The sequence below is a fragment of the Mauremys reevesii genome, linkage group 12 (assembly GCF_016161935.1).
Source record: "Mauremys reevesii isolate NIE-2019 linkage group 12, ASM1616193v1, whole genome shotgun sequence".
NCBI lineage: Eukaryota > Metazoa > Chordata > Testudines > Geoemydidae > Mauremys > Mauremys reevesii.
In genome coordinates this window covers 36266573-36291150 of record NC_052634.1, presented here as the reverse complement: position 1 = coordinate 36291150, position 24578 = coordinate 36266573, and the positions used below count along the sequence as shown (strand labels likewise).

At 53.3% G+C, this 24578-nt stretch overlaps 1 protein-coding gene and 2 non-coding genes across 3 annotated transcripts; 1 reads left to right on the top strand and 2 right to left on the bottom strand.

Moving 5' to 3' along the window:
• The first annotated feature begins 289 nt into the window (after positions 1-289).
• LOC120375398 lies at positions 290-5206 on the top strand. The gene is given in 3 exon segments (XM_039496020.1): positions 290-796; positions 860-3916; positions 4592-5206. Coding segments are annotated over 3 exon segments (4179 nt in total).
• Positions 5207-7819: 2613 nt separating this feature from the next.
• On the bottom strand, positions 7820-7892 carry TRNAR-CCU. The gene has a single exon. It is a non-coding gene; the product is annotated as a tRNA-Arg (tRNA).
• Positions 7893-13465: 5573 nt separating this feature from the next.
• Positions 13466-13547, bottom strand: TRNAS-AGA. Its single transcript has one exon. It is a non-coding gene; the product is annotated as a tRNA-Ser (tRNA).
• Between the last annotated feature and the right edge of the window lie 11031 nt (positions 13548-24578).

Here is a 24578-nt window from a genome sequence, read left to right as displayed (position 1 = left end):
GCACCAGAATCCCCCGTTTTCGGAGGATCCAGCCCCGCTAACGGCAGTATTCGAGACCTTGATCTCGGCCCATAATCCTACCTGGGGCGATATGAGAGTAGCTCTAAATACCCTACTCACTGCCGAAGAAAGGCGTTTAGTCCTCTTAAAAGCCCGTGAACAGCTAGAAGAGACTGAAAAAAATCCAGCCAAGCTGGCAGAACTATTGCCAGAAAGCCCTCCTGACTGGGGGCATGGTAGCAATGACTTAGATAAGCACCGCAACTATGCCGCCGCTATAGTACAGGGCATGAAGCGCTGTATTAGAAAAACACCAAATTGGGCTAAGCTGTATAATGTTCGACAGGAAAAGAGTGAGAATCCAGTTGCCTTTTATGAACGTCTGTGTAACACTTGTAAGAAATACACAGACCTTGATCCGGACAGTGCCAATGGAAAGCAGGTGTTGATTCCCCTCTTCATTGGACAATCTTATGAGGACATCAGGAAAAAGTTGCAAAAATTGGAGGGGGCATCGGGTAAAAATATAAGGGAGCTTTTAGAGATTGCAATGAAGGTTTATGATCGCAGAGACGATGAGGAACGAAAGAAAGGGGCCCGCATTTTGGCACTGGCCCTAAGGGAGGGAAATGAGGAGAAGGGGGGCAAGGCTAAAGGACGACCAGGGCCACCGAGTAAGAGTAGGGGAAAGGGTCCCCGTTTAGGGCGAAATCAATGTGCTATCTGTAAGGAGGAGGGACATTGGAAAAACGAATGCCCCCGGCGACATGCCAAAGGAAAAGAGTGCACGGACAGGGTTTTTCCCTCCCCCGTTTACTACAACGGTACAGGACTTTCGGGAGAGAGATCTTCCCCATAGGGGGGCCGGGGGACCCAGCGGCCCCTCCTGGCAGCACAAGCTGCCAGCTTGGATCCCACGGTAAAAATTAAAGTGGAGGGGGGCCGCCCAATTGAAGCCCTAATCGATACTGGGGCTACCCTTAGTCTACTCCCCCTCAATAAGGCTCCCCGGGGTAGAACACAGGGAAGTGCAATTGTTCAAGGGATTGAGGGGCAGATCACAGTTTTGGAAAAAACTCTCCCTCTCCTAGTAAAAGTCGGGGATCAACAAATCTCTCACCAGTTTGTTTGCAGTCCCTCTTGCCCCATAGCATTGCTCGGACGAGACATCCTCACTAAATTACAGGCGGAGATCTCGTTCGAGAACGGGAAAATGGAAGTTAGAATCCCGAAACAACAAACCTCTAACTACCAGATGGCTCTCATAAGTGCTGGAAATCACTCCTCGGAATGTCAGGAGAGTGGCGAGAGCCAGCTGCCAGGGGTTAACGCTGAAGTTTGGGCGGAGGGAGGAGGGGCTGCCCGAGCTAAGAATGCTACCCCAGTCCATATCTCCCTTAAGGCGGGAAGTAGCCCGGCCCGAATTCGACAATACCCCCTTAAGTTAACCATTCGGATCGGGCTGAAACCTCTGATTCAAAAATTCCTGCAGTGTGGATGGCTAAGGGAAGGCACATCCCCATACAATACTCCGATAATGGGAGTGCCTAAGCCTAATGGACAGTATCGATTGGTCCAGGACCTGAGACAGATTAACAAACTAATAGAAGCCCCCTACCCAGTTGTCCCAAATCCCCATACGATTTTAGGTCAAGTACCCAAAAACCACGGCTGGTTCTCGGTAATAGATTTAAAAGACGCCTTCTTTTCCATTCCCCTTGATTTAGAATCTCAAAAGTTGTTTGCTTTTGAATGGGAGGATCCGGACACCCACTACAAGGCCCAATATCTCTGGACCGTTGTCCCACAGGGGCTTACCTGCGCGCCTGAGATTTTTGGCAGCCAGCTAAAAAGGGATCTGGCCCCATTCCTAGCTAACCACCCTGCATGTAACATAGTCCAGTATTGTGATGATCTGCTCTTAAGTACTGAGACGGGAGCAGCCTGCAAGGAGCACACTGTAGAGCTCCTTAATTACCTTGGGGAACAAGGATATAAAGTTTCAAAGGAGAAAGCTCAATTGGTTAAGCAGCAGGTTACCTTCCTTGGGTATCACCTCTGCCAAGGGAGTCGCAGTTTGGGGAAAGAAAGGATCCAGGTTATACTTGATAGCCCTCAGCCCCGGAATCCCCGAGAATTAAGGGCATTTCTGGGACTGACTGGCTTTTGTCGGCTTTGGATCCCTGACTATGGGGGAAAAGCCAAACCATTATATGAGTCCCTGACTAAGGAAGGTTTGCTTCACTGGATATGGACCAAGGAAATGGAAAAAGCATTTCGAGAGCTTAAAGAAGCCTTGGTTCAGCCTCCAGTTCTAGCCCTCCCAGATTCCCGAAAGCCATTCACCCTATACGTTCATGAAAGGGGAGGGGTGGCAGCTGGAGTCCTGTGCCAGAGGTCAGGGCCAACCTGGCGACCCATTGGGTACTATTCAAAAGTCTTGGACCCCGTCGCCAAGGGATGGCCTGCCTGTTTGCGGGCCGTGGCAGCGACCGCCCTCCTCGTTCAGGAAGCCGAATAATTAACCCTGGGTGGAGATACTGAGGTTGTGGTCCCCCACGGGGTGCCTCAAATACTGGGAACTGGTGCGGGGGAAAAGCATCTAAACCCCAGTCGACATACTAGATATGAGGTGGGGCTCCTGTTGGCCCCCAATCTGACCTTTAAGACAGTCAGCTCCCTTAACCCAGCCACCCTACTGCCCGATCCCCAGGCCTCCCCTGAGGCCGGTCCTATTCATGACTGTATTGAAGTCTTACAACAAGAGACCAAACCCCGATCTGATCTCTCAGACCTGCCCTGGCCCAACCCCGATGTTGAGGGATATGTCGATGGGTCTAGTTATGTGGTAAATGGCAAGCGATTTACTGGGGCGGCAGTGGTGATTAAGGATAACGGGATACACAAATTTAAACTCAGCCCCAACTTATCTGCTCAGGCAGCGGAACTAGTGGCTCTCATTGAGGCTCTCCGCTTGGGAGCGGGGAAAACCCTTAACTTGTATACTGACAGTCGGTATGCCTACATGGTAGTGCATGCACATGGGACCCTGTGGAGAGAAAGAGGATTCATTACGGCCTCAGGCCAAAAGATTGCACATGGGAGCCTCATTAAAACGTTGCTCGAGGCCCTAATGCTCCCTCTCCGGGTTGCCGTGATACATGTGCGTGCCCATGGGAAAGCCCCAGAGGCCGAACAGCGGAGGTATAACCAGCTAGCTGATCGGGCCGCGAAGGAGGCCGCCCGAGACGGGGCCTTATGGCTTCTCATGGTTCAGGATACCGAGGCTAAAACCCCTCCTCCCCAATACACGGCCGAGGAGATAGGTCAAGCCCAGGCTGCGGGAGGCCGGCAGGTTTCCTCTGGAGGGTGGAGACTGCCTGGGGGAGAGGTTTTTGTCCCCAGGCCAGTACTCCAGGAAATCTTCCGGCTCTTGCATAAAGAGGGACATTTGGGGTCTGGGGCAATGGTTGATTTGGCCGCCAGATCCCTGAAGGGACTAGGTATGCACATGGAAGCCCAAAGAATTGTTAGTAATTGTGCCATCTGTCAGCAAACAAACCAGAAGGGATGTGGCCCTCCTGCCCCGATGGGAGGCCGACCATGGGCTATGTTCCCTTTTCAAAGGTGGCAAGTGGACTTCGCTGAGGTGCCCCCTTGCAGGGGCTATAAATACCTGCTTGTTTTTGTCGATCAACTTACCGGATGGGTGGAATGTTACCCCAGCCGGCATTGTCAGGCCCGGGCTGTCACCAAAGCCCTGTTACAGGAGATACTCCCTCGCTTCCATCTCCCCGAGGTAATTGAATCTGATAGGGGAAGCCACTTTGTTTCACAAGTGGTCCAGCAGGTGTCCCAGGCTCTCGGCATACAATGGAAACTACATACACCCTGGAGGCCGCAGAGCTCGGGTCAAGTATATAAATCCATGGTACGCCCACATCTCGAATACTGTGTACAGATGTGGTCTCCTCACCTCAAAAAAGATATTCTAGCACTAGAAAAGGTTCAGAAAAGAGCAACTAAAATGATTAGGGGTTTAGAGAGGGTCCCATATGAGGAAAGATTAAAGAGGCTAGGACTCTTCAGTTTGGAAAAGAGGAGACTAAGGGGGGACATGATAGAGGTATATAAAATCATGAGTGATGTTGAGAAAGTGGATAAGGAAAAGTTATTTACTTATTCCCATAATACAAGAACTAGGGGTCACCAAATGAAATTAATAGGCAGCAGGTTTAAAACAAATAAAAGGAAGTTCTTCTTCACGCAGCGCACAGTCAACTTGTGGAACTCCTTACCTGAGGAGGTTGTGAAGGCTAGGACTATAACAATGTTTAAAAGGGGACTGGATAAATTCATGGTGGCTAAGTCCATAAATGGCTATTAGCCAGGATGGGTAAGAATGGTGTCCCTAGCCTCTGTTCGTCAGAGGATGGAGATGGATGGCAGGAGAGAGATCACTTGATCATTGCCTGTTAGGTTCACTCCCTCAGGGGCACCTGGCATTGGCCACTGTCGGTAGACAGATACTGGGCTAGATGGACCTTTGGTCTGACCCGGTACGGCCTTTCTTATGTTCTTATGTTCTTAAGTAGAAAGGATGAATAGAACTCTCAAGGATACTCTTACTAAAATATGCACAGAATCTAACTTAAAGTGGCTCGATGCTTTGCCACTCGCCCTCACCCGCATTCGGAGGGCCCCGCGAAAGGGTCTTAAACTTTCACCCTTTGAGCTGGTCTTTGGATTTCCTCCCCGAGTACTTATCCCAGGGTTCCGGGAGGACGTAACCTGGGAAGTGGGAAATGACTTACTATGGAAACAGGTTTCCGGGTTGCAATCTGTTTTGTTACAGCTGCATCGATACGCGGCGCCTTTCCAGGCCCTTCCCTTGGACCAGACCGTGCATCCATTCCGGATCGGTGACCAGGTCCTTATCAAAAAGTGGAAGCGCGACCCTCTCACGCCGAGGTGGGACGGTCCACACACTGTTTCGCTCATCAGCCAAGCCGCGGTTAAAGTCCTCGGGAGCGACAAATGGACACACCACACACGGGTTAAGCGGTTCCTGAACCCGAACCTGGAAGCCGACTCAACAGAAGAGGACATCAGCCCTCTGTCCGCCCCTGCCCGAGGCCCGGGGTGGCACGGGCGAAGACACCGTCTGGGAATATCAAGGACTAGACGGACTAAAAGGATTGTTTAAGAGAAAACGATGATGCATTTACTATTAATACTATTGTTTGTATATTCGCACTGTTATTCTGATTGGGAGAATAGGTTTGTGCAACTAGGGGAGACAATAGCTAATTCCTTTAATCTTAGCAGCTGCTGGGTTTGTGGGGGTCCAGGGGATTGGAATGAGTGGCCTTGGGTAGCCCAGCCAGTACAAGCTAAATGGTGGATTAGTAACCTGAGTATAGTCCATGATGGAACGGGACATTGGACTGAGGATAGCAGTCCTTGGCGCCTCTATTCTTCTGGAGTAGGGATCCTTTGTCTCAATCGGACTCGACAAGAAGGAGTGTCTGTGGGTGAAAGCCGATGTGATTGGACCCTGTCTCTAGGGTTTGACTGCCACGATCACCCTAGTTGCCATACGTATGACTGTTCTAAATATCAAGGGCGATGGAACGACACCCACGTACAACTCACTAATCATAGCTGGGTACAATGTTCCTACCAACAGCATACTGGCGAGGGTTGTAAGGCCGTAGGACTAGATGGGTTCTTTGATGCCCTCTTTATAAGTTGCCAGCGCGACAACACCATCAGTAAGGACCATGTGGTACGCTGGTACCAGTGGGCATGGCAACACTCTAATGGAACTCGGGTAACCCATTTCAACCATTTCTGGTCTACAACCAATAGCCCTAAATTCGGTTGTAATTGTGGTTGGAGGGAAGGGGCTGGGGCGTGGAAATGTGAATATTGCAATCCCGAAGGTACGTCCATCGTACTAGGGGGTCCCCTAGAGATGGGTAACTCTTTATACTACGAAGAGCCGGGCCCCGAGGACTACCCCGAGACTTGGGAGGGCCCCTTTGCAAAAGGAAATTGGGCCCTAAAGGGTCACTATTGGATATGTGGGCAATATGCTTATCGAAGACTGCCCCCAAATTGGTCAGGAATATGTTACGTTGGCTACATTAGGCCCTTGTTCTTCCTACTACCCCAGGTACAAGGAGGCAAATTGGGAGTCAAGGTGTACGATGATCTGATTAGGGAGAGGCGGTCTGTGGATTCCTCATTGACCGTTGGAAGCTCCCAAACGTGGGGAGCTCAGGAATGGCCCCCTGAGAGAATTATAAAACATTATGGGCCAGCTACATGGAATCCAAATGAATGGATCGCAGGGGCAAGAGAGCCCATTTACAACTTAAATCGGATAATCAGGCTGCAAGCTATCTTGGAAATAATAACTAATCAGACGGCTGAGGCCCTTGATCTCTTAGCCGATCAGTCCACTCAGATGAGAAATGTGATCTATCAGCACCATCTAGCTCTTGATTATTTGTTGGCAGAGGAAGGAGGAATCTGTGCAAAGTTAAATGAGTCTAATTGCTGCTTACAAATAGATGATAATGGAAAAGCAGTAAAGCAAATAACAAAGGAATTGAGGAAGTTAGCCCACGTCCCGGTCCAAACCTGGGGTGGGTGGAATACGGATTGGTTTACGTCCTGGTTGCCGCAACTAGGATGGCTGCGAGAAGGTTTTCTTCTCTTTGTGCTTTTTATTACAACCCTATTAACCCTAGCTTGCTTCGCTCCCTGTGTAATTACCTTGGTCCGACGAGTGGTGAATCGAATGATACATCAACGAATGATGGCTATGTATCACCCAGTAAAAGCTGAGGACTGGGGGCCGTAAGGCTCTCAAATTGCTTTTTAGGGGGGAATTGTTAGACAAAAGGGCCAGATATATGCTTAAGCCAAATATATGCTCAGGCATTTGTCATTTTCCCCGCTTGTTTTTCTAGTCGCTATCCATGTCTAAAGTTACATGGACACAGGATATATATGATGTATACCTAAAAAGGGAATGAGTTAAACAGATGTGCCTACCCATGGGAGAGGATGTATGTGAGGGAAAGGGGGAGGCGAATAGATGGCCCCTAATTTCTACCAGACACAAATTTAAAGAATGCATAGGTTAGCAGAATTAGAGAATGCATAGGTTAGCAGAATTTGACACGCTACATTGTTTGTTCATAGGTATAAAAGAACATGTCTTATGCTTATATAGTGTGCTCCTTTCTCAGGCGCGAGCCGAGAGGGACACCCGATCAGCTGACCGAATAAAGAATCTGGTAATCGTCCCCTGTCTTTCCGTGCCTCCTTGGGGTAATTGGGAACGCTCCAGGGGGAACGAGCCTATTTGGCTAACAAACTCTCAGTAAAACATCAGAAACAGCCAGTGTCTGCATCAGTCTACGAGCATTGGTATATTCTTGACATTTGCCAGACCAATCTAACTGACACCTAACACACATTTGAACCTCTTTTCGCACTGTTGCTCATTCTCAGGGTCTGCTTTGTCTCCAGACAAATCCATTCTCTTTCAGAACAGTCTTGCTTTTTCTGTCTGTTTCACTCACTGAGGTGTCGGAGTAAACACTCCCCTTCCTTCTATTCTCAGACAAACACTAGTATTAAGTGTTTGCTACTGATGGGTCTAGAAAGCATTTGTCAAGTGGAAGATGCCGTTTCTGGGGGATTGTTCCCAAGCTCCAGTACTTTGTGTTCAAATGTCTCCCAGCGTCCTTGGTGAAAATAACACCATGTTTCTTTGCAATATACAAGAAGAAAGGAATTTTTTTACCCCAGATGGGACTTGAACCCACAATCTCTGGCTTAGGAAGCCAATGCCTTGTCCATTAGGCCACTGGGGCCCTGAAGAAAGGGGTGGAAATTTCCTCTCAGGATTGCACATTTCTCACATTCACTCAGAAGCCAAATACTCCATTTAATGGCCTTACAGAAATGTCTGCACCCCCTGGCAGCGAGGCAACTGGGCAGGTCGCTGACAGAGCTGAGCACCACCTTTCTGCCAGCCATCTTTAGAGAAGAACCCCACCCTGGAGTCACCCCTCCCTCCTTCAGCACCTCCACGGCTGTAGCTCTGAGTGGCAGTAGGATGATTAGGGGGTGAATCTGGGGCTGGAAGGGGGGTAAGGTCGGCCTGTAAGGAGTAACCAGGTGGGGCAGACCCAGGGGGAGGCTGTGGGCTGCTGGTCGGTTGTCGGGATCCGAGCTCTAGATCAAAGCTGCACAGTGACTTGACAACCAGGGTTATAGGGCCGATATAGTGACCCCCCTTACTGGCCTCGGTGACCCCCAAACCCTTGTCACTAAGGGCATTGAGGAGTCTCTGTCCCTTAATAACTTCTGGGAGCTCCCCAGCAGGCTGCGGGCGTCAGCCGCCTCCTGCCTCACAGGTTAGACTCTTGGTGCTGTGCCAGCCGGCCCCTCGCTTGCAGGCCCAGTGTAAGAAGCAGGAGGCGCGGTGCTGGCAGAAGAGGGTTTTGATTAATCGACCTCTGTGTGCTGGGCACAGGACGCTTCCACTGTGTCCCTCTGCTGGCTTTTCTTCAGCAGCGCCTAGCGGCCCTGGCTCCAGGCTAGTGCCTGGTGAGCTCTGGCACCAGCAGGAAGCGCTGCAGGGTGCTGGGCAGCGGCCCTGGCAAACCAGCTGCTGGTAGGTGTCTCTGTGGTATCATGGGTCAGTGAGTGCAGCTGTTAATGGAAAGGAGGGGGGGTTATGCTCCCCCAGGGCTGCCACTGAAGGCTTCTTGTGGGCTCCTCAAGGTCTGCTGGGAGCCGTGATGTCCCCCTTTTGCCACGTTGAAGGCTCCCTCCTGGACACAGTGGATTCACCTGCTGCCTACAAGAGTGTGGGGGGCCGCGCTGCAAAAGCGCATCTCCCAGCAGCCATGCCAGAGCCTCAGGTTTAATCCTCAAGGCCGAGCGCAAAACCTTCAGCCGGGAACGTTTCGCTCCCTTCCTGCCTCTGCCCAAGGAGCAAGGGAGAAGCGGAGGAGATACGCCGGCTCAAAGACGCCTCCCTCCCACTTCCCTGTAGGCTGTGCAAAGCTCTTGGCCTGCCTCATGCCTCGTCAGGAAAGCGCGGCCATGCGGCCCAAGCCTGAGTCACGTCCGCAGCCTGGCCCGCCCTGGCTGACGGCCGCGCAGAGCCACGCGAGTCAATGGCAGGTCGAGTCGGGAGCCTCGGCTCTTTCCCCTGACAGCCACACACACAGCGCTGCCCAGCGCCCCGAGAGCCTCCCTCGTGTTCTCCCGCAGCAGCCGCCTGCCAGTGTGGGTGGGAAAAGGGGACCAGGAAGCACTGCAGCCTCATTCCGGGACAGGAGGCCCTGGCCATGCCTAGGCCTGCCTCTTGCCTTCAGCCCAGGCAGCCAGAGGTGTCAGGGAGCTCCCTGGCAGGCCGCTGCCTCACCCAGGAAATAAGGAAAAGGCGATGAATGAAGAAGTCAGGAAATAACAAGGAAATGAAGAGGTTTGTCGAATGGGTTTCTGCCCGATTTAACATCTTCTCAGCTACCGCTCAAAGTTAAAGACCTAAAGTCGACCTATCGGCATAAGTACAGATGGTTAGATGGGAATTAAAAGGAGCTGCTGTCACAAGTGTTAGGTGCCTGCAAGCAGCATGCAGAGCGTTTAAAACCACCGCAGTTAGAGGCTCAGATGAAACGTTTGCCCTAAATCAGAAACGACAATAGGAGGACCAGCAGAAAGCCACTCTAGGTAAACGTCAGAGTAATGGAGGCTGTTAGAGGCAAAAAGTCATTCCTTAAAATTTGGAAATCAGGAGGATAATAGGAAGGTACACAAACTCTGGCCTGTTAATTGTCAAAGTCTAACAAGTTAGGCCAAGAAAGAATCTGAGAAGCAACATGCTAAAGACACAAAAGCTGAGCATAAATCCGGTCAGTGCGAGTCCTGGTCTGTCCCCGCAGAAAGGTGAACCCCCTCTGTGGCTGGAGTGAGCTCCTCTAAGCCGACCTCACTACAGACCTGCGCCAGGTAGTGCTCATTGTAAAAATGTTTCCTCTGAAGGTTGGGAAAACAGGACCAGCGGTGCTCAGGCCGGCTGACACAATTAAAATCCCCCCCAACAACAAACATCATGCAGTGCAGAGGAAGGGAGCCTTTGATCTTCCCTCTCATGCCTTAACTGGGGACCATACACACTAATATAGCAGTAACCAGTGCCACAGAGCACAAAGCCACCAGCAATGCCCTCCCTGGTCTAAGCTCCACCACCTTCTGTACTCGCACCGTGAATGTGAAGAACAAGACTCCAGCCCCATCATTCTTCCCTGTCCAGGAGGCCTTTCCTCCAATCACCCTCTGCCTATTGAGCTACCCTAGAGTTGTTAATGTGCATTTCCTGAACACCCACCATGGCCAAGTCCAGCTGCTCCAAGGCACTGAACAGCAAGCACCTCCTCCTGGGCCCCCAAATCCCTGCAACCTTCCACATGGCCACTTTCACAGATGCCCCTTCCCTGGTACTGCCCTTGCTCAACTGCGCAGAGGAGTTTTCATCCCCAATGCCTGCCTGCCACTGCCCAGCAGCCCTCTGGCACCATTCCTGAGGGCCACCACGTTCGGAAAGACAGCTCTCATCTCTCAGGGGCCCCATGAGAATACAGAATTGCAACTTTTTTAATGGAAAGGGCCCCCAAAATTGCTTTGCCCTAGGCCAGCCCTGCTCACCTTGGGTGCAGGCACCGCTGTGCTTCCAGAGAACAAGCTGCCAAAGGCTGGGGTTAAGCCAGGGACCTTTAGATCTTCAGTCTAACACTCTCCCAACTGAGCTACTTTGGCAGCTGCTTAAAAGTATTTTGGCCCACTGCTTCTCTGCTCGGGATGTTTTTGCAGCAGTTGAAAAGCAGGTAGGAAAGCAGGGCCAGCCCCCGAGTGGGGCCTCTGACCGTTCCCACTCAAGGGGCTCCTTTTGGCAGTGGGGCAGGAGATATTTCCCACAAGAGGCTCCTACGCTGCCTCATTCCCCAAGACCCCTCCTCCCGCTCACTGCTCTCCGTCCCCTCCCACCCTCACTCGCCCTTATGGTCATCACAAAGTGGCAAGGCAGAGCCCTCCCATTTTTAAAAGCCCTGGGGTGTTGTTCCCCCCTGTTCAGGCACCCCTGGGGCCCTGCACTTCACACAGCTCTCCCTGATTTCAGCTGTTAGTGAGGGAGCCTCACTGCTAGCGCAGACTGGGCAGTTCCTTGCATGAGAGACACTGTCCCAAAGCAGGACTAATGCTTAGAGCTGGTTATCAGTGATTTCAGATCTGTTGGGCTGCAGCAAGACTCTCCATTGAGTCTTAACCAGCTCTGTTATTACACAGGGAAGAACAAAAGGGTGAAATGGGGCCTGGAACCCTTAAGAAGAATCCACCCCACCAAGTACAACACTTGTCGCTACCTGCTCCCAGCCCCACTGAGAATGTTTTGGGGGTCACGCCTTGGCTTTATCAGCCTTGGGGGGTTTCAGAAAATGCTATCCAGCAGGTCCTCCAGTGGTACAATTGGTTAGTGCACAGTACTTATAGGGCAGTGCTGAGAGAAGCTATGCTGAGGTTGTGAGTTCAAATCTCACCTGGAGCACTGGTTTTCATTAACCACATGGCATCACCCCCTCATTTGGCTCTGTGGAATGTAGAATTCCAGCCCCGGGACACTGAGGAGGAGAAGTGGGAAATGCCCCCTTCAATTATTACCTCCTCTCCAGAGGTCAGGTGAGAATCTAACATCCTTTCTCCTCCCTCAGCCCTGTGCCAGGATCCCTCAAGCAGAGCCTGGAGTCCTGCCTCTGGCGTCTGTACTATTGACAAAGACTAAGTGACAAAGACAAAACACTCAAATCCCACCTGGTGCGGGGAGCCAGGTTTGCTCTTCAAATTCTGTCGTTGGTACATTTCCAGGCCTGGGAATGTCCCCCAACAGCATTGAATGGGAAGCTGCCTGCAGAACATTTACACTGCACAGAGCTCCTGCGGAGGAGGGGTGGGAATTAGTAACATTTTGAGGATAGTTTGGGAAATGAACCTTTGCTGACAAGGTTTGTCTCTGTTCATATTTCACCTTCAGGTGTTATGTTGAGGGATCTTTAGTATATTTTTGGGAAGTTAATAACTATCTCCTCAACTTTATTTACTCAACTTAAAAATTGGTGTCACTTGATTTTTGCATCTCCCTGTGAAAATACAACTGACACGTGTGGCTTTCTACACAGGGTCATGATGTTAAAGTTGGGGAATTCAGTCTCTACTTCTGGCCGGGGTGTTGCTTTTTACAGCTGCCTCACGGCCAGGCACACTGGGCTGTTAGCTGCACCCACTGTCCTTGCCAGGGGCCCTGCTGAACCCTGGGCGGCTGCACTGCCGTGCTGGGGTGACTCTGCAGGTGGAGAAGCTGCTGTGGAGCAATGTAGAGCAGGTGCAGGAAGGAGACGGGTCACTATTCACATTCTGAACTGCACAATTTTCCAAATTTGGGAATAGATTAATCGATTCATAGACTTAAGGTCAGAAGGGACCATTATGATCATCTAGTCCGACCTGCACAACGCAGGCCACAGAATCTCACCCACCCACTCCTGTAACAACCCCCTAACCTATGTCTGAGTTACTGAAGTCCTCAAATCGTGGCTTAAAGACTTCAAGGTGCAGGGAATCCTCCAGCAAGTGACCCGAGCCCCACGCTGCAGAGAAAGGCGAATGTCCGATAACAATTCTAAGGGGAAGGTGAATGCAGAGCTATGACATTGGAGATGCCCAGACCTCCAATGGGGGCAGCATGGAAATTAATAATGGGAAGATCACTTGCAAAATTAGTCATCACTGACAAGCTTTGTCTCTGTTCCTCTTTCACGCTGTGGTGTTAGTTAGAGGAATCAGGACAGATTTTTACTATATTAATTAAACACTTAATTTTATTTAACCAAGACAAAAACTGTGTGTCAATTATTTTTTCTCTGTCCTAGCAAGAATGAATTGAATTTTGTGACTTTCTGGAAAGTGCAGCGAGATTAAATGTGGGGAATTCAGTCTCTGTGTTTGTGAGCTGATGTTTTCCTCTCACAGGTCAGTGCCTGCATTGAAATACCAAGAGGGATCTAAGGGCTGGTGTACGCTGGGCACTTCACTGGCAGAGCGGCGTCTCTCAGGGTATGAAACCCCCCGTCCACCCATATAGTTACAGTGACCTAAGCCCTGGTTAGATAGTGCTAAAGAAAAGGAAGAATTGTTCTTTCAATGCAGCTATTACAGGGATGGGAAAATCTCTCCACTGACTGTCTACTCCAGAGTGCTATAGCAGGTGCCACAGCAGCATTTTAAGTGTAGACAGAGTGAAACTAGATTTAGCTCCAGTTTGCACTGTGAATGCTCAGGCACTAAAACTAGAGTGATCATAACAACAGTGCAGTGCTTGCGTAGTTGGCAGGATTTGAACCTGCGCGGGGCAACCCCAATGGATTTCTAGTCCATCGCCTTAACCACTCGGCCACAACTACTTGATATATAATTGTTTTACTACACGATAATTCAGTTCTCACTGAATTGTCTCTTCAAATTGTTTGCTCAGACCAGCTCCCCCAGCAGACTCATGACTGTGCATCAGGGTAAGTGTGTCCTTGTGTGAACAGTGAGAATTCCTGCCCATTTCCCTTCCGGCTGGAGCAGGATTAGAGTGTGTTTGTGTTAATGACATTGCTGTAGATTGTTGTTCATTCCCCACTCTGACAATTCAGACAGTCCCTTTCCTAGTCAAATCTCCAGCACATCATTCCAATAGCAGCCGGCAGGATTTCTCTGGGGCACTGAATTTTTTTCAGGGGGCTGGTGCATGAACTCAGCCTTGCATTCCACCCTTGATGTTTCATGGACTAACAACAGCAGCAGAAAGAAAGAGCCGAGCCAATATCTCCCTGGCAGGGATGCAGGTGCCACGTCCCCTCTGTCTGACCATCGCCATTGCAGGAGAGAAGATTTCACTGGAATCGAATGCCCTGCCTCAGACCAGAGACACAGGGAGGTTTTGCTGTTCATGGATCTGTGCAAAGAAAATTGTGTCTCTGTGGGAAATGGAGGCAGGAAATGAAACACCCAATGCCCTAAGGAATGTGAGTGAAGGACTCGGGCTGAGCAATGATTTAACAGGGGTTGTTTCAATTTATTGGCCTGATTAAAACTATGGCTAAAAGCCCCCTGTAACAGGGGCTGCGGGACAGGACAGGCAGTTCTGCGCACAGTGTTCAGAGCTGCCCCGTATCTGCCCTTTCTCTGCCCCGCCTCTGCTCCCAGAATGCACCAGGCCCTGGACTGAACTCTTCCCCTGCCGGCAGAGCTGGTTTCCTTTGCTGTGATCCTGTTGGCTTGGCAGGGGGGAAGTGACAGTCCCACCCCAGAGCCAACGCCTCCCTGTCACCCAGCCCCCTGACCCCCAGGTGAATGACAAAACAGAGATGGTTCAGGTCACTGGTGGGGATCACTGCCCGAGCACTATTTCAGCCCCCCAGTTTTGGTGGACCTCCCACAGTGGGAGCTGCCAAACACTCCCCCGCAACACATAGACACACCCCGCTCTTGGTGTTGGGAGGGAAACAGGTGAAAGGACAAAAGAAGCAAGAGAAGAGAAAGGAGGAAGGGATGGAGGAAAAGGTGAAACACAAAGGATAAACCCTAATGTCCCCAGTAATTCTAGGGGACAAAATCCCTGGTGCGGAATAAAATTCTGCCTCCTTAAGCTCGTGTTTTCCATGCTTAGATTTCATCACCAGATGGATCAGACTGAACAGGTTTCAAACCTCAAGGAGGCTCTTACCTTCTAAACAGGGACGGCTGGTCTCTAGTAAACTCCCTAAAAGGGAAGGAGAAAAGTCGTAAGAGGTTCCTCCTGGCGCTCAGGTACCTGAACCCGAATACTCCCTCAGTCCTCAAAGAGAGACCTGGAGAAGGAGACTTGCTGAAGCAAAGCCACAGGGGTCTCTGAGGTTTCCCTGGCCCCTCGCCCCTGTCCTGCCTGGCTGATGTCAGCATCTCTCTGTGAGGTCACCACCTCCCCACCACCTTTGACCAATAGTCTTTGTGCAAAAGGCCTTTGTGATGTCACTGCCACACCCCTCCCTTGCTGTGCTAATGTCCTGCCCCTGGCCAGGCACTTTGGGGGTTTGAGCTACTCCCTGTGGATCACCCCACTCAAGGAGCGTTCGTTCTAGGCAGCAAGCCGGCTAGACAGGAAAACATCAGACGCTGCTCCCAATGCTACACTCAGTTTTTCAGAAATTAGTTGACTTTATGGCTAGAAGAGACCATTAGAGCATCTAATCTGACCCCCTGCATATCACAGGCCTCCTGTATGACACAAGAGCTACTTTTGGGGCAAACATATTCCAGAAAGGCATCTAGTCTTTATCAAATGACATCAGGAGATGGAGAATCCATGGCAGGCTGAGACTTCTCTCCCCCCGCACCCTTCCTGGCAAGAGGGGAAACTGAGGCACGGGGTGATCTGCTTCCCCTCTCCAAATTATTTTGCAAAGGAAGGGGACTGGGGCTCCTATCCAGACCAGTTCCCTTCCCATCAACTCTGCTTTCCCTGCTGCAAGATCGCTGTAGGGGCTGAATATTTCCATTAAACTATGGTGCCTTCATTTGCCCTACAACAATAAATTAGACCGGCTTGGTGGAGGGGCTATTCCCCACTCAAAGCTGTGTGGATATTAAGGGTTTTTTGAGGGGGGGCATGATAATATTCCAGATCAATCAAATGCCCAGCTCAGCTTACTAGCCATCCAGCAGCTCTAGGGCAGGGAAGGGAGGTGCTATTGGTGCAGAGTGGTTGCAAAACAGGGGTGAATTTAGCGGGGGGGGGGGTCCGGTTGAAATCCCGCCTGATGCAGCCATACAGAATCGCTGGCAGTGCTGGGAGAGGCCAGGAGTGGAAGCAGGTGCCCCGGGGGTGGGGGGACATTTGCCCTCAGTCCTGGGCTCTGGGATGGACTAGGCTGGGTGGTGGGTTCAGTCTAGTCTTCCAGCCTGTTGCTCTCACTGGGGTTTGTGGTTTTCATCTGGCTCCACCGAAAAGAGCAAACAAGCCCAGTAGAAAAGTGGAGTGAGAGAGGCGGGAAAGGGTGTGTAATGGGTTAAAGTGACCCCTCAACGAAAGAGTAAAACCAGAGTTTGACTGGGTTTTCCCCCAGCCACCACTCCTGCAAACACTGGGCAAGGGGCAGCCCCATTCCCCACCAAGGCTATGGTGAGGGGCAGCAGAGGAGAAAGCAAGCCACATGTGATGGCAGTCCCCTCCCAGCACCCACCACCCCCTCTCCGGCCCCCAAAATCTATCCCAGAGCCTGCACCCAGCCCTCTGCACTCCCTCCCAGAGCCTGCACCCCTCCACCCTTCCTGCACCCCACCTGTGCCCCAGCCCAGAGCCTGCACCCAGCACCCAAACTCCGTCCCACTCAGCCTGGGCAAAGCTCTCCTCCGTCTGGCTCCCAGCCCCTCTCCAAGGGTTGCAGGTGTCTGGAGGTGCTGCCTTCCACACCTTCCTCTGTCCCACCTCATCCATTCAACAGGGCAACTGATTACAAAGTGGGGGGAAGATCTTATTCTACTCCAAGCAAAAAGACATTTTTCTTTTACCTTAATTACACTACCTTTAGGGCCTGCTATAACATATTACCAAGGTTCAATACAAAGTCATATAAAAGTTATACAAAAATGCATAATGCAGAGATTTATCTACAACTGCATTGATTGACTGCAATGTGCAGTAATATAGTGACCCCTGGGTCTTTGAATGAGGCGTTATACTTGGGGGGAAGGGTGAGGGGGTGAGTGGGCAAAGAGGCGAGCAGTGAGCCAGCAGGAGTTCTAGGGGCGGGCATGGGGGTTTCTGGCAGGGGAGGGAGAAGGTGAAAGGAGGCGAGTGGTGGGGGGGGACTGACTAGGAGGGATGCAGCAAGCCAGCGGGGGGCTAGGGGGTGAAGAAGGATGTGATGGTGGGGCTGAGCAGGGAGGGGGCAGGTCCTATTTTACTGCTGTGATCTGGTCACCCCATGTGTGCTGTTTCTTCCTCCCCCCGCCCCTGAACCTTGTTTCAATGGGGCGGAGCTGGGGAAGGAGGGTTTGTTTCCACAGGGCCGGGTGGCGCTGGAGGGGGGGGAAGGATGGGGGCAATTTTATATTAATAAGGAAATATTTTATAAATTTTAATAAAATAGTGAAGAAAATCAGTTGTACAACTATCAAAACAAATTATTTTCCTGATATGAAAGTGCAAATCAGCTAATTAATATATGATGCAATGTATGTAATAGATAATTTTGTTATTATTTATATAGTCATGGAAAGTAAATAATACATGGAAGACATGAAAGGGGTTTTTTTAACTGTTTTTTTGTTTTAGTCATCCCTGCCGGGGCCCCATCGAAACTGTTCGAATTGGTCCCCGCACTTCCTGAAGCCGGCCCTGACAATGAGGCTAATCATCTAGTGGAACAAGCTCCGCAAGGACGTGGTTAAATCCCCATCACTGCCGTGTGTAAATCAAGACCGCAGCTCTTGCTGCAAGACACCTGGTGTGTGGGTGTCCCTGTTCCCCCTTCAGAACCTCTGGTACATGGTGCTTCCCTCCTCCCAGTTCAAGATCCCCATCATGTGGGTGCTCCCATCCAGGATCTCTGGGGGGTGTCTCTGTCCCCCACCCCATGAACTAGCTCCAGTGTGTGGTTTCCCCTGCCTGCCCCCATCCAGGATCTGTGGGTGTCTCTGTTCCCCTTTTCAAGATCCGTGTTGCTTGGGTGCGTCCCTTCCCTCAAGTCAGAATCCCCAGTGTGTGGGTGCTCCCATCCCCCCCTGCAGGCTCTGCGGGGGGTGTCTTTATAAAAAGAGACCAGGTCGCACTGTCTTGCCCAGGCTACACTGCAGGGGCTATTCACAGGTGCGACCCCCTACTGATCGGCATAGGAGTTTTGACCTGCTCCGTTTCCGACCTGGGCCAGTTCACCTCTCCTTAGGCAACCTGGGGACCCCAAGCTTCCCTGGAATCACCATATTGATGCCGAACTTAGTGTGGACACCTGATCGGCACAGCCCCCTGCAGCCCAGAACTCCTGAGCTCAAGCGATCCACTGGCCTCAGCCTCCCCAGAAGCTGGGATCACAGGCACCAGCCACAGAGCCCGGCTGGTTATAGCGTCTCCTGCTTCCAATTTCAGGCTCAGCCTGGGAGCTCTGCGCTCTGAGCAGGTGGAAGTGGGGCCTGGAACTGAGCTGATGCGCTGAGGGTTATTTGCACTGTGCGCTTCACATGGAGGTGAAAACACGGGGCACAGATCTTTGAGCACAACCCTCGTCCTGAGGAATGGGGGGGGGGTGCATAAAGAGTGACTGGCTCTCCCTGGTGGGGCTGTAGTGGCTCTTCACAGGGGCAGTCCCACTGCCAATTGGTACCAGAGTTTTGCCAGCCTCCTTTCCTGGGCTGGCTCCCCTCTCCCTAGGGGGAACTGGCGGCCCCAAACTTCCCAGAAACCATCATAGCGAGGCCAACCTGAGCACAGACACCTGCTCAGCACCCCGGGGTGCAGCCCTGAACTCCGGCAATCAGCTACACTCAGCTGCCCACCCAACAAGCGTTACACGCAGGGGCCTTCGTGCCCCACGTGTTCAGCTCCCTCCCAGCGCCAGCTTTAAACTCTGCTGCTCAGTTCTAAGCGTTGGCCACACGGGGGCAGCCTGGAGCTCAGCCAACGCCTCCCGTTGCTGGTTGCGTTTCCCACTCCTCGTGGCAGGTTCACACCCCGTAGGCAGATCTCTGAACCGGAGCCGAACCGTTCCCCAAATCCAGCGCTTTAGCAGCAGCTTTGCTAGGAAAGCGCTGACGTCCCCAAGTAAAGTAAGAGCCAGAGCGCTGTGTCCAGGATCTTCTATTGGGCCCCTCACCGTGGTGTCTGTCAGGCGCAAGGAGAAGCCAGGGAAATGTTTTCATGGCGTTTAAGGGCAGAAGGGGCCATTAGCTCAGCTAGTTTGACCCCCGAATAACACAGAATTACACCATGACACACATTGATCCCACAGACCTTAGATAGATCAAAGCGTTTCAGCCCTCAGGAAGGAGGCTAAACTGGGTGCCAGAGGCAGCAAACAAGGGGCCCCAAGGCAATGGCAGGGAGCTGACGAGGTGAAATATGCCCAGATGATCCCAGCAGGCGACCCACCCCCATGCCACAGAGGTGGGAGTCCCTGTTCCTCCTGCCCTTAAGAATCTCTGGTGGTAAGTGGGTCCCCCCAGTTCCCCAGATAAGAATCCTCCATGTGGTTTCCCTGGCTTCACCTCCAGATAAGAACATTGTGTGGAGGGAGTGGGAGGAAGGTTGTCTGGCAGATATGTGTAAGCGGGGGAATGGTCCCGCTACTGTGGGGAACTTTCCTGGCTTCTGTGCTATCCCGGCGAAGTGGGCTAGCGAAAGGATCTGAGTCCTCGCTCCCACTTCCTTTACCCAGAGGCCTCCCTGCCCTTGAGGACTCTCCTGTTTGGCAGAGTTCTCGTAGCCCCAACAAGACTGGGCCCAGGATTCCTGGGGGGCTCAACCCCCAACCCTGCTGTGGCCACCTAGGACAGGGGCTAAGGTATCCCCACTCCGGGGTACCCTCTCTGCACTGGGCACCTCCCTGACCCACTGATTATTCCAGACAATTTAAAGCAAATACAAGTTGTTTACTTAACAATCAATTTGAAGAAAAGAATAAGAATAAATGGGAACGGTTACAGGGAAACACATCACCCTGCTCTGTGGCAGGGCACATTACAAACAATGTCTCTGGACATCAAGGCACTTTGCAGTCTGTTCCTTGTAGGCCCCAGGCCTCCTTCTCAGGCCCTGGCTGTGCTGCAGGGATGCTGTGGGTGGGACACTTGCAATGGTGGTGACCACACACCTCCGGGCTTTGGGTGGTGGGATCCTTCTTCCCAGTGCCAGCCCCCCGGCAGGTTAAGGTCCCCCTCCCAGCCTGGCCTGCATGGACCCTTGGCTGGGGGTGTCTTTTTGTGCTGGGCCCTTTGCCCAAGGTCCCCCCTTGGCTGGCCCCAGTTGCTCACTCCACCTGGCTCTCTGGCTGCAGCTCTGCTCCCAGTACAGGGTCTGCTCTCTCTGGGCTGTGCCTCTGGCTCTCTGGCTGCAGCTCCACTCCCAGCACAGGATCTGCTCTCCCTGGGCTGTGCCTCTGGCTCTCTGGCTGCAGCTCCGCTCCCAGCACAGGATCTGCTCTCTCTGTGCTGTGCCTCTGGCTCTCTGACTGCAGCTCCGCTCCCAGCACAGGATCTGCTCTCTCTGTGCTGTGCCTCTGGCTCTCTGGCTGCAGCTCTGCTCCCAGCACAGGATCTGCTCTCTCTGCGCTGTGCCTCTGGCTCTCTGGCTGCAGCTCCGCTCCCAGCACAGGGTCTGCTCTCTCTGGGCTGTGCCTCTGGCTCCAGCTCCGCTCCCAGCACAGGGTCTGCTCTCTCTGGGCTGTGCCTCTGGCTCCAGCTCCGCTCCCAGCACAGGATCTGCTCTCTCTGCGCTGTGCCTCTGGCCCCTCTGGCTGCAGCTCTGCTCCCAGCACAGGATCTGCTCTCTCTGGGCTGTGCCTCTGGCTCTCTGGCTGCAGCTCCGCTCCCAGCACAGGGTCTGCTCTATCTGGGCTGTGCCTCTGGCTCCAGCTCCGCTCCCAGCACAGGATCTGCTCTCTCTGTGCTGTGCCTCTGGCTCTCTGGCTGCAGCTCTGCTCCCAGCACAGGATCTGCTCTCTCTGCGCTGTGCCTCTGGCTCTCTGGCTGCAGCTCCGCTCCCAGCACAGGGTCTGCTCTCTCTGGGCTGTGCCTCTGGCTCCAGCTCCGCTCCCAGCACAGGGTCTGCTCTCTCTGGGCTGTGCCTCTGGCTCCAGCTCCGCTCCCAGCACAGGATCTGCTCTCTCTGCGCTGTGCCTCTGGCCCCTCTGGCTGCAGCTCTGCTCCCAGCACAGGATCTGCTCTCTCTGTGCTGTGCCTCTGGCTCTCTGGCTGCAGCTCCGCTCCCAGCACAGGGTCTGCTCTCTCTGGGCTGTGCCTCTGGCTCTCTGGCTGCAGCTCCGCTCCCAGCACAGGATCTGCTCTCTCTGCGCTGTGCCTCTGGCTCTCTGGCTGCAGCTCCGCTCCCAGCACAGGATCTGCTCTCTCTGCGCTGTGCCTCTGGCCCCTCTGGCTGCAGCTCTGCTCCCAGCACAGGATCTGCTCTCTCTGCGCTGTGCCTCTGGCCCCTCTGGCTGCAGCTCTGCTCCCAGCACAGGATCTGCTCTCTCTGTGCTGTGCCTCTGGCTCTCTGGCTGCAGCTCCGCTCCCAGCACAGGGTCTGCTCTCTCTGGGCTGTGCCTCTGGCTGCAGCTCCGCTCCCAGCACAGGATCTGCTCTCTCTGCGCTGTGCCTCTGGCTCTCTGGCTGCAGCTCCGCTCCCAGCACAGGATCTGCTCTCTCTGCGCTGTGCCTCTGGCCCCTCTGGCTGCAGCTCTGCTCCCAGCACAGGATCTGCTCTCTCTGCGCTGTGCCTCTGGCTCTCTGGCTGCAGCTCTGCTCCCAGCACAGGGTCTGCTCTCTCTGCGCTGTGCCTCTGGCTCTCTGGCTCCAGCTCCGCTCCCAGCACAGGGTCTGCTCTCTCTGCGCTGTGCCTCTGGCCCCTCTGGATCTGGCCCGGCTCTGCTCTCCCGCTCAGCTTGGGCCCCGGCTTTCTCCTTAGCTCGGCCCCACTCCGTCTGACTCCGGCACATTCCTGCTCACACGGAGGACGGGACCCACCCTGGCCTTCTGTCTTCCTGATTAGCCGGCCTGCCCTGTCAATCAGGCTGACCTGGAGCATTGGCCTCTTGCCATTGTTCCTGGGGACTGTCAGTCTCAGGGTCCTGATTTGCCATCGATCCCTCCCCTTTTAGTGCTGGGAGCTAGCAACCAAAACACCCCCACTGAATGTTAGTAAGGGGGCAACAGTCCCCTTACATATGTAAAGGGGGACTGTGTCTCCCTGTCTGGCCCAGGCTCCTTGGAGGAGGTGATCTCAGTGTGTCTGGCTGTCTCCATTCCTCCCACCCATAAGAATCCCTGGTGTGTGGGTGCACCCTAGACCATTAAGGATCTCTGGTGGGTGGGTGTCTCTCTCCCCCTAGTCAGGATCTCTGGGGCGTGCCTGTATAAAAAGAGACTTTGACTCACCCAGGCTGGGCTGCCATCATGGAACAGACCAGGTCTTTCTGTGGAGGGTTTGCGTTCCTCCAAGGACATGATCTCAGTGTGTGTGGGTGTCCCTGTCCCTTCAACCCTTAACAATCCCTGGTGCGTGGGTGCGCTGGGCCCCATTATAATCCCCTCTGTCTTACCCCCCATGAGGGATCCGGTGGATGTGGGGGTTCTCCACGCTACTGGGGGTGTCTGGTGCCCCTGTCCCTCCTGGTTAATAGTGGAGTGTGTGGGTGTCCCCCCGCTCGTTAAGGATCCGTGTTGTGCAGATGCCCCTGTTCTCATTAAGAATGGTGCAATGGAGCATATGGGTGTGTCCCCCACCCCATGAACTAGCTCCCATATGTGGTTCCCCTGCCCCCATCCAGGCTCTGTGGTGTGTGGGTGTTGCTGTTCCTCTTTTCAAGATCCATGTTCCTTGGGTGCGTCCCTCCCCCCAAGTCAGATTCCCCAGCATGTGGGTGCTCCCATCCCCCACTCCAGGCTCTGCGGGGGGTGTCTAAAAAAGAGACTGTGTCTCACTGTCTTGCCCAGGCTACGCTGCAGGGGCTATTCACAGGTGCAATCCCACTACTGATCAGCACAGGAGTTTTGACCTGCTCCGTTTCCGACCTGGGCCGGTTCACCCCTCCTTAGGCAACCTGGAGACCCCAAGCTTCCCCGGGATCACCATATTGATGCTGAACTTAGTGTGGACACCTGATCGGCACAGCCCACTGCAGCCCAGAACTCCTGAGCTCAAGCAATCCACCAGCCTCAGCCTCCCCAGGAGCTAGGATCACAGGCACCAGCCACAGAGCCCGGCTTGTTTCTCAGCCTGGCAGCTGGAGCTTTAAACTCTGCTTGTGAGCTCTGTGCCTTGGCCAGACCGGGACAGCCTGGAACTGGGAAATGCTTCTGCTCCCCCCGCCCCCGTCTCATGTAGAGCTGCAGGCGCCGCTGTCCTGCCAGGTAAGATCCCGGATGTTTCGGTGCCCCCTTTCCCCGCCCAGGTGTCCGGGTACCTCTCCCCCCCATACAGAATCCTGGATGTGTGGGTGTCCGTCCCTCTGCAGAGGATCCCGGAGTGTGGATGCCCTTGTCCCCCCCTACAACATCCTGGGTGTGTGGGTGCCACTCTCCCCCCCTCTGGTGGGTGGGTCCCCAGGGTGTGAGTGCTCCCATCCCCCGATACAGGCTGGGGGGGGGGTATAACTGGCTCTCCCTGTCCTGCCCAGGCGGTGCTACAGCAGCTGTTCACAGGGGCAGCGACCCCACTGTCACCCTGCAGCTTTAACCTGCTCCAGGGGTGACCTGCTTCACCGTCCTGTGGGAGCCCGGGGACCCCGAACTTCCCAGAATCACCTGATTGATGCCGAGCTTAGCACAGACACCGGCTCAGCCTGGCAGGGTGCAGCCCTGAGCCCTGACAATCAGCTTCCTCCGCCTCCTGCTGCACAGCGAGGATCCCACGCGAGAGGCTTCGTGCCCAGTTTGTTCAGGAGCGTCCCAGGCTCCAGCTGTAAACTCTGCTGCTCAGTTCTAGTCTTTGGCCACACGGGGGCGGCACTAACGGTCCCATCTAAACGCTGTTTGCGTTCGACCCTTCGGATCGCAGATTGTATCCCCCGGGCAGATCTCTGAGTGCAGCCAGATCCCTCCCCAAACTGAACACTGAAGCAGCAGCGCCCATTGGAAAGATCAGGATTTTTGCCTTTAAAAACAAGTGAAATGTCTGCAGCGAGAGACTGAAGAAGCTCAATTGATTTCATTGACTCCATAAATGTTCCTCTGTGTCCCCCTAGGAGTCATGCCCCACTTTTTGGTGACCACTGAACCCTACTCGCTAAGCAGGGGCTAGTGATGCCAAAGCCCAGGGAAAGGGAGAACAAGTGCAAGGCCCCCAGCGCTGGAGCCATGTGAAGGGGCTGCAGGAGAGGGGCAATGGCTGGTGGCCCAGGGAGTTAAGGGCAAAGGGGGCACAGGAGGGGCAGGAGTTAGGGGTGAAGGAGGTGCAAGGGTTGGGAGTGCAGGAGCTAGCGGTAAAGAGGGAGTGGGGATCGTCCAGGGGCAATGGGGAAGTGCCAAAGTACAAGCTTTGCCCAGGGCACCATTTTCCCTAATGCTGGTCTGAGCAAACAATTGGAAATGGCCCTTCAGTGAGATCAGAACCATAGTGTAGAAAAGCCCCTTCGTTAAGTGGTGGTGGCTGAGGACTTAGGGAGGTGGGTTAGAAAACAACAGGTATCTCTCTGTGGAGGTTTGATTCTTGCCTGCTAGGCGTGTGGGGTGTCTCCATGACTGTACTTTCCGTCTCTGAT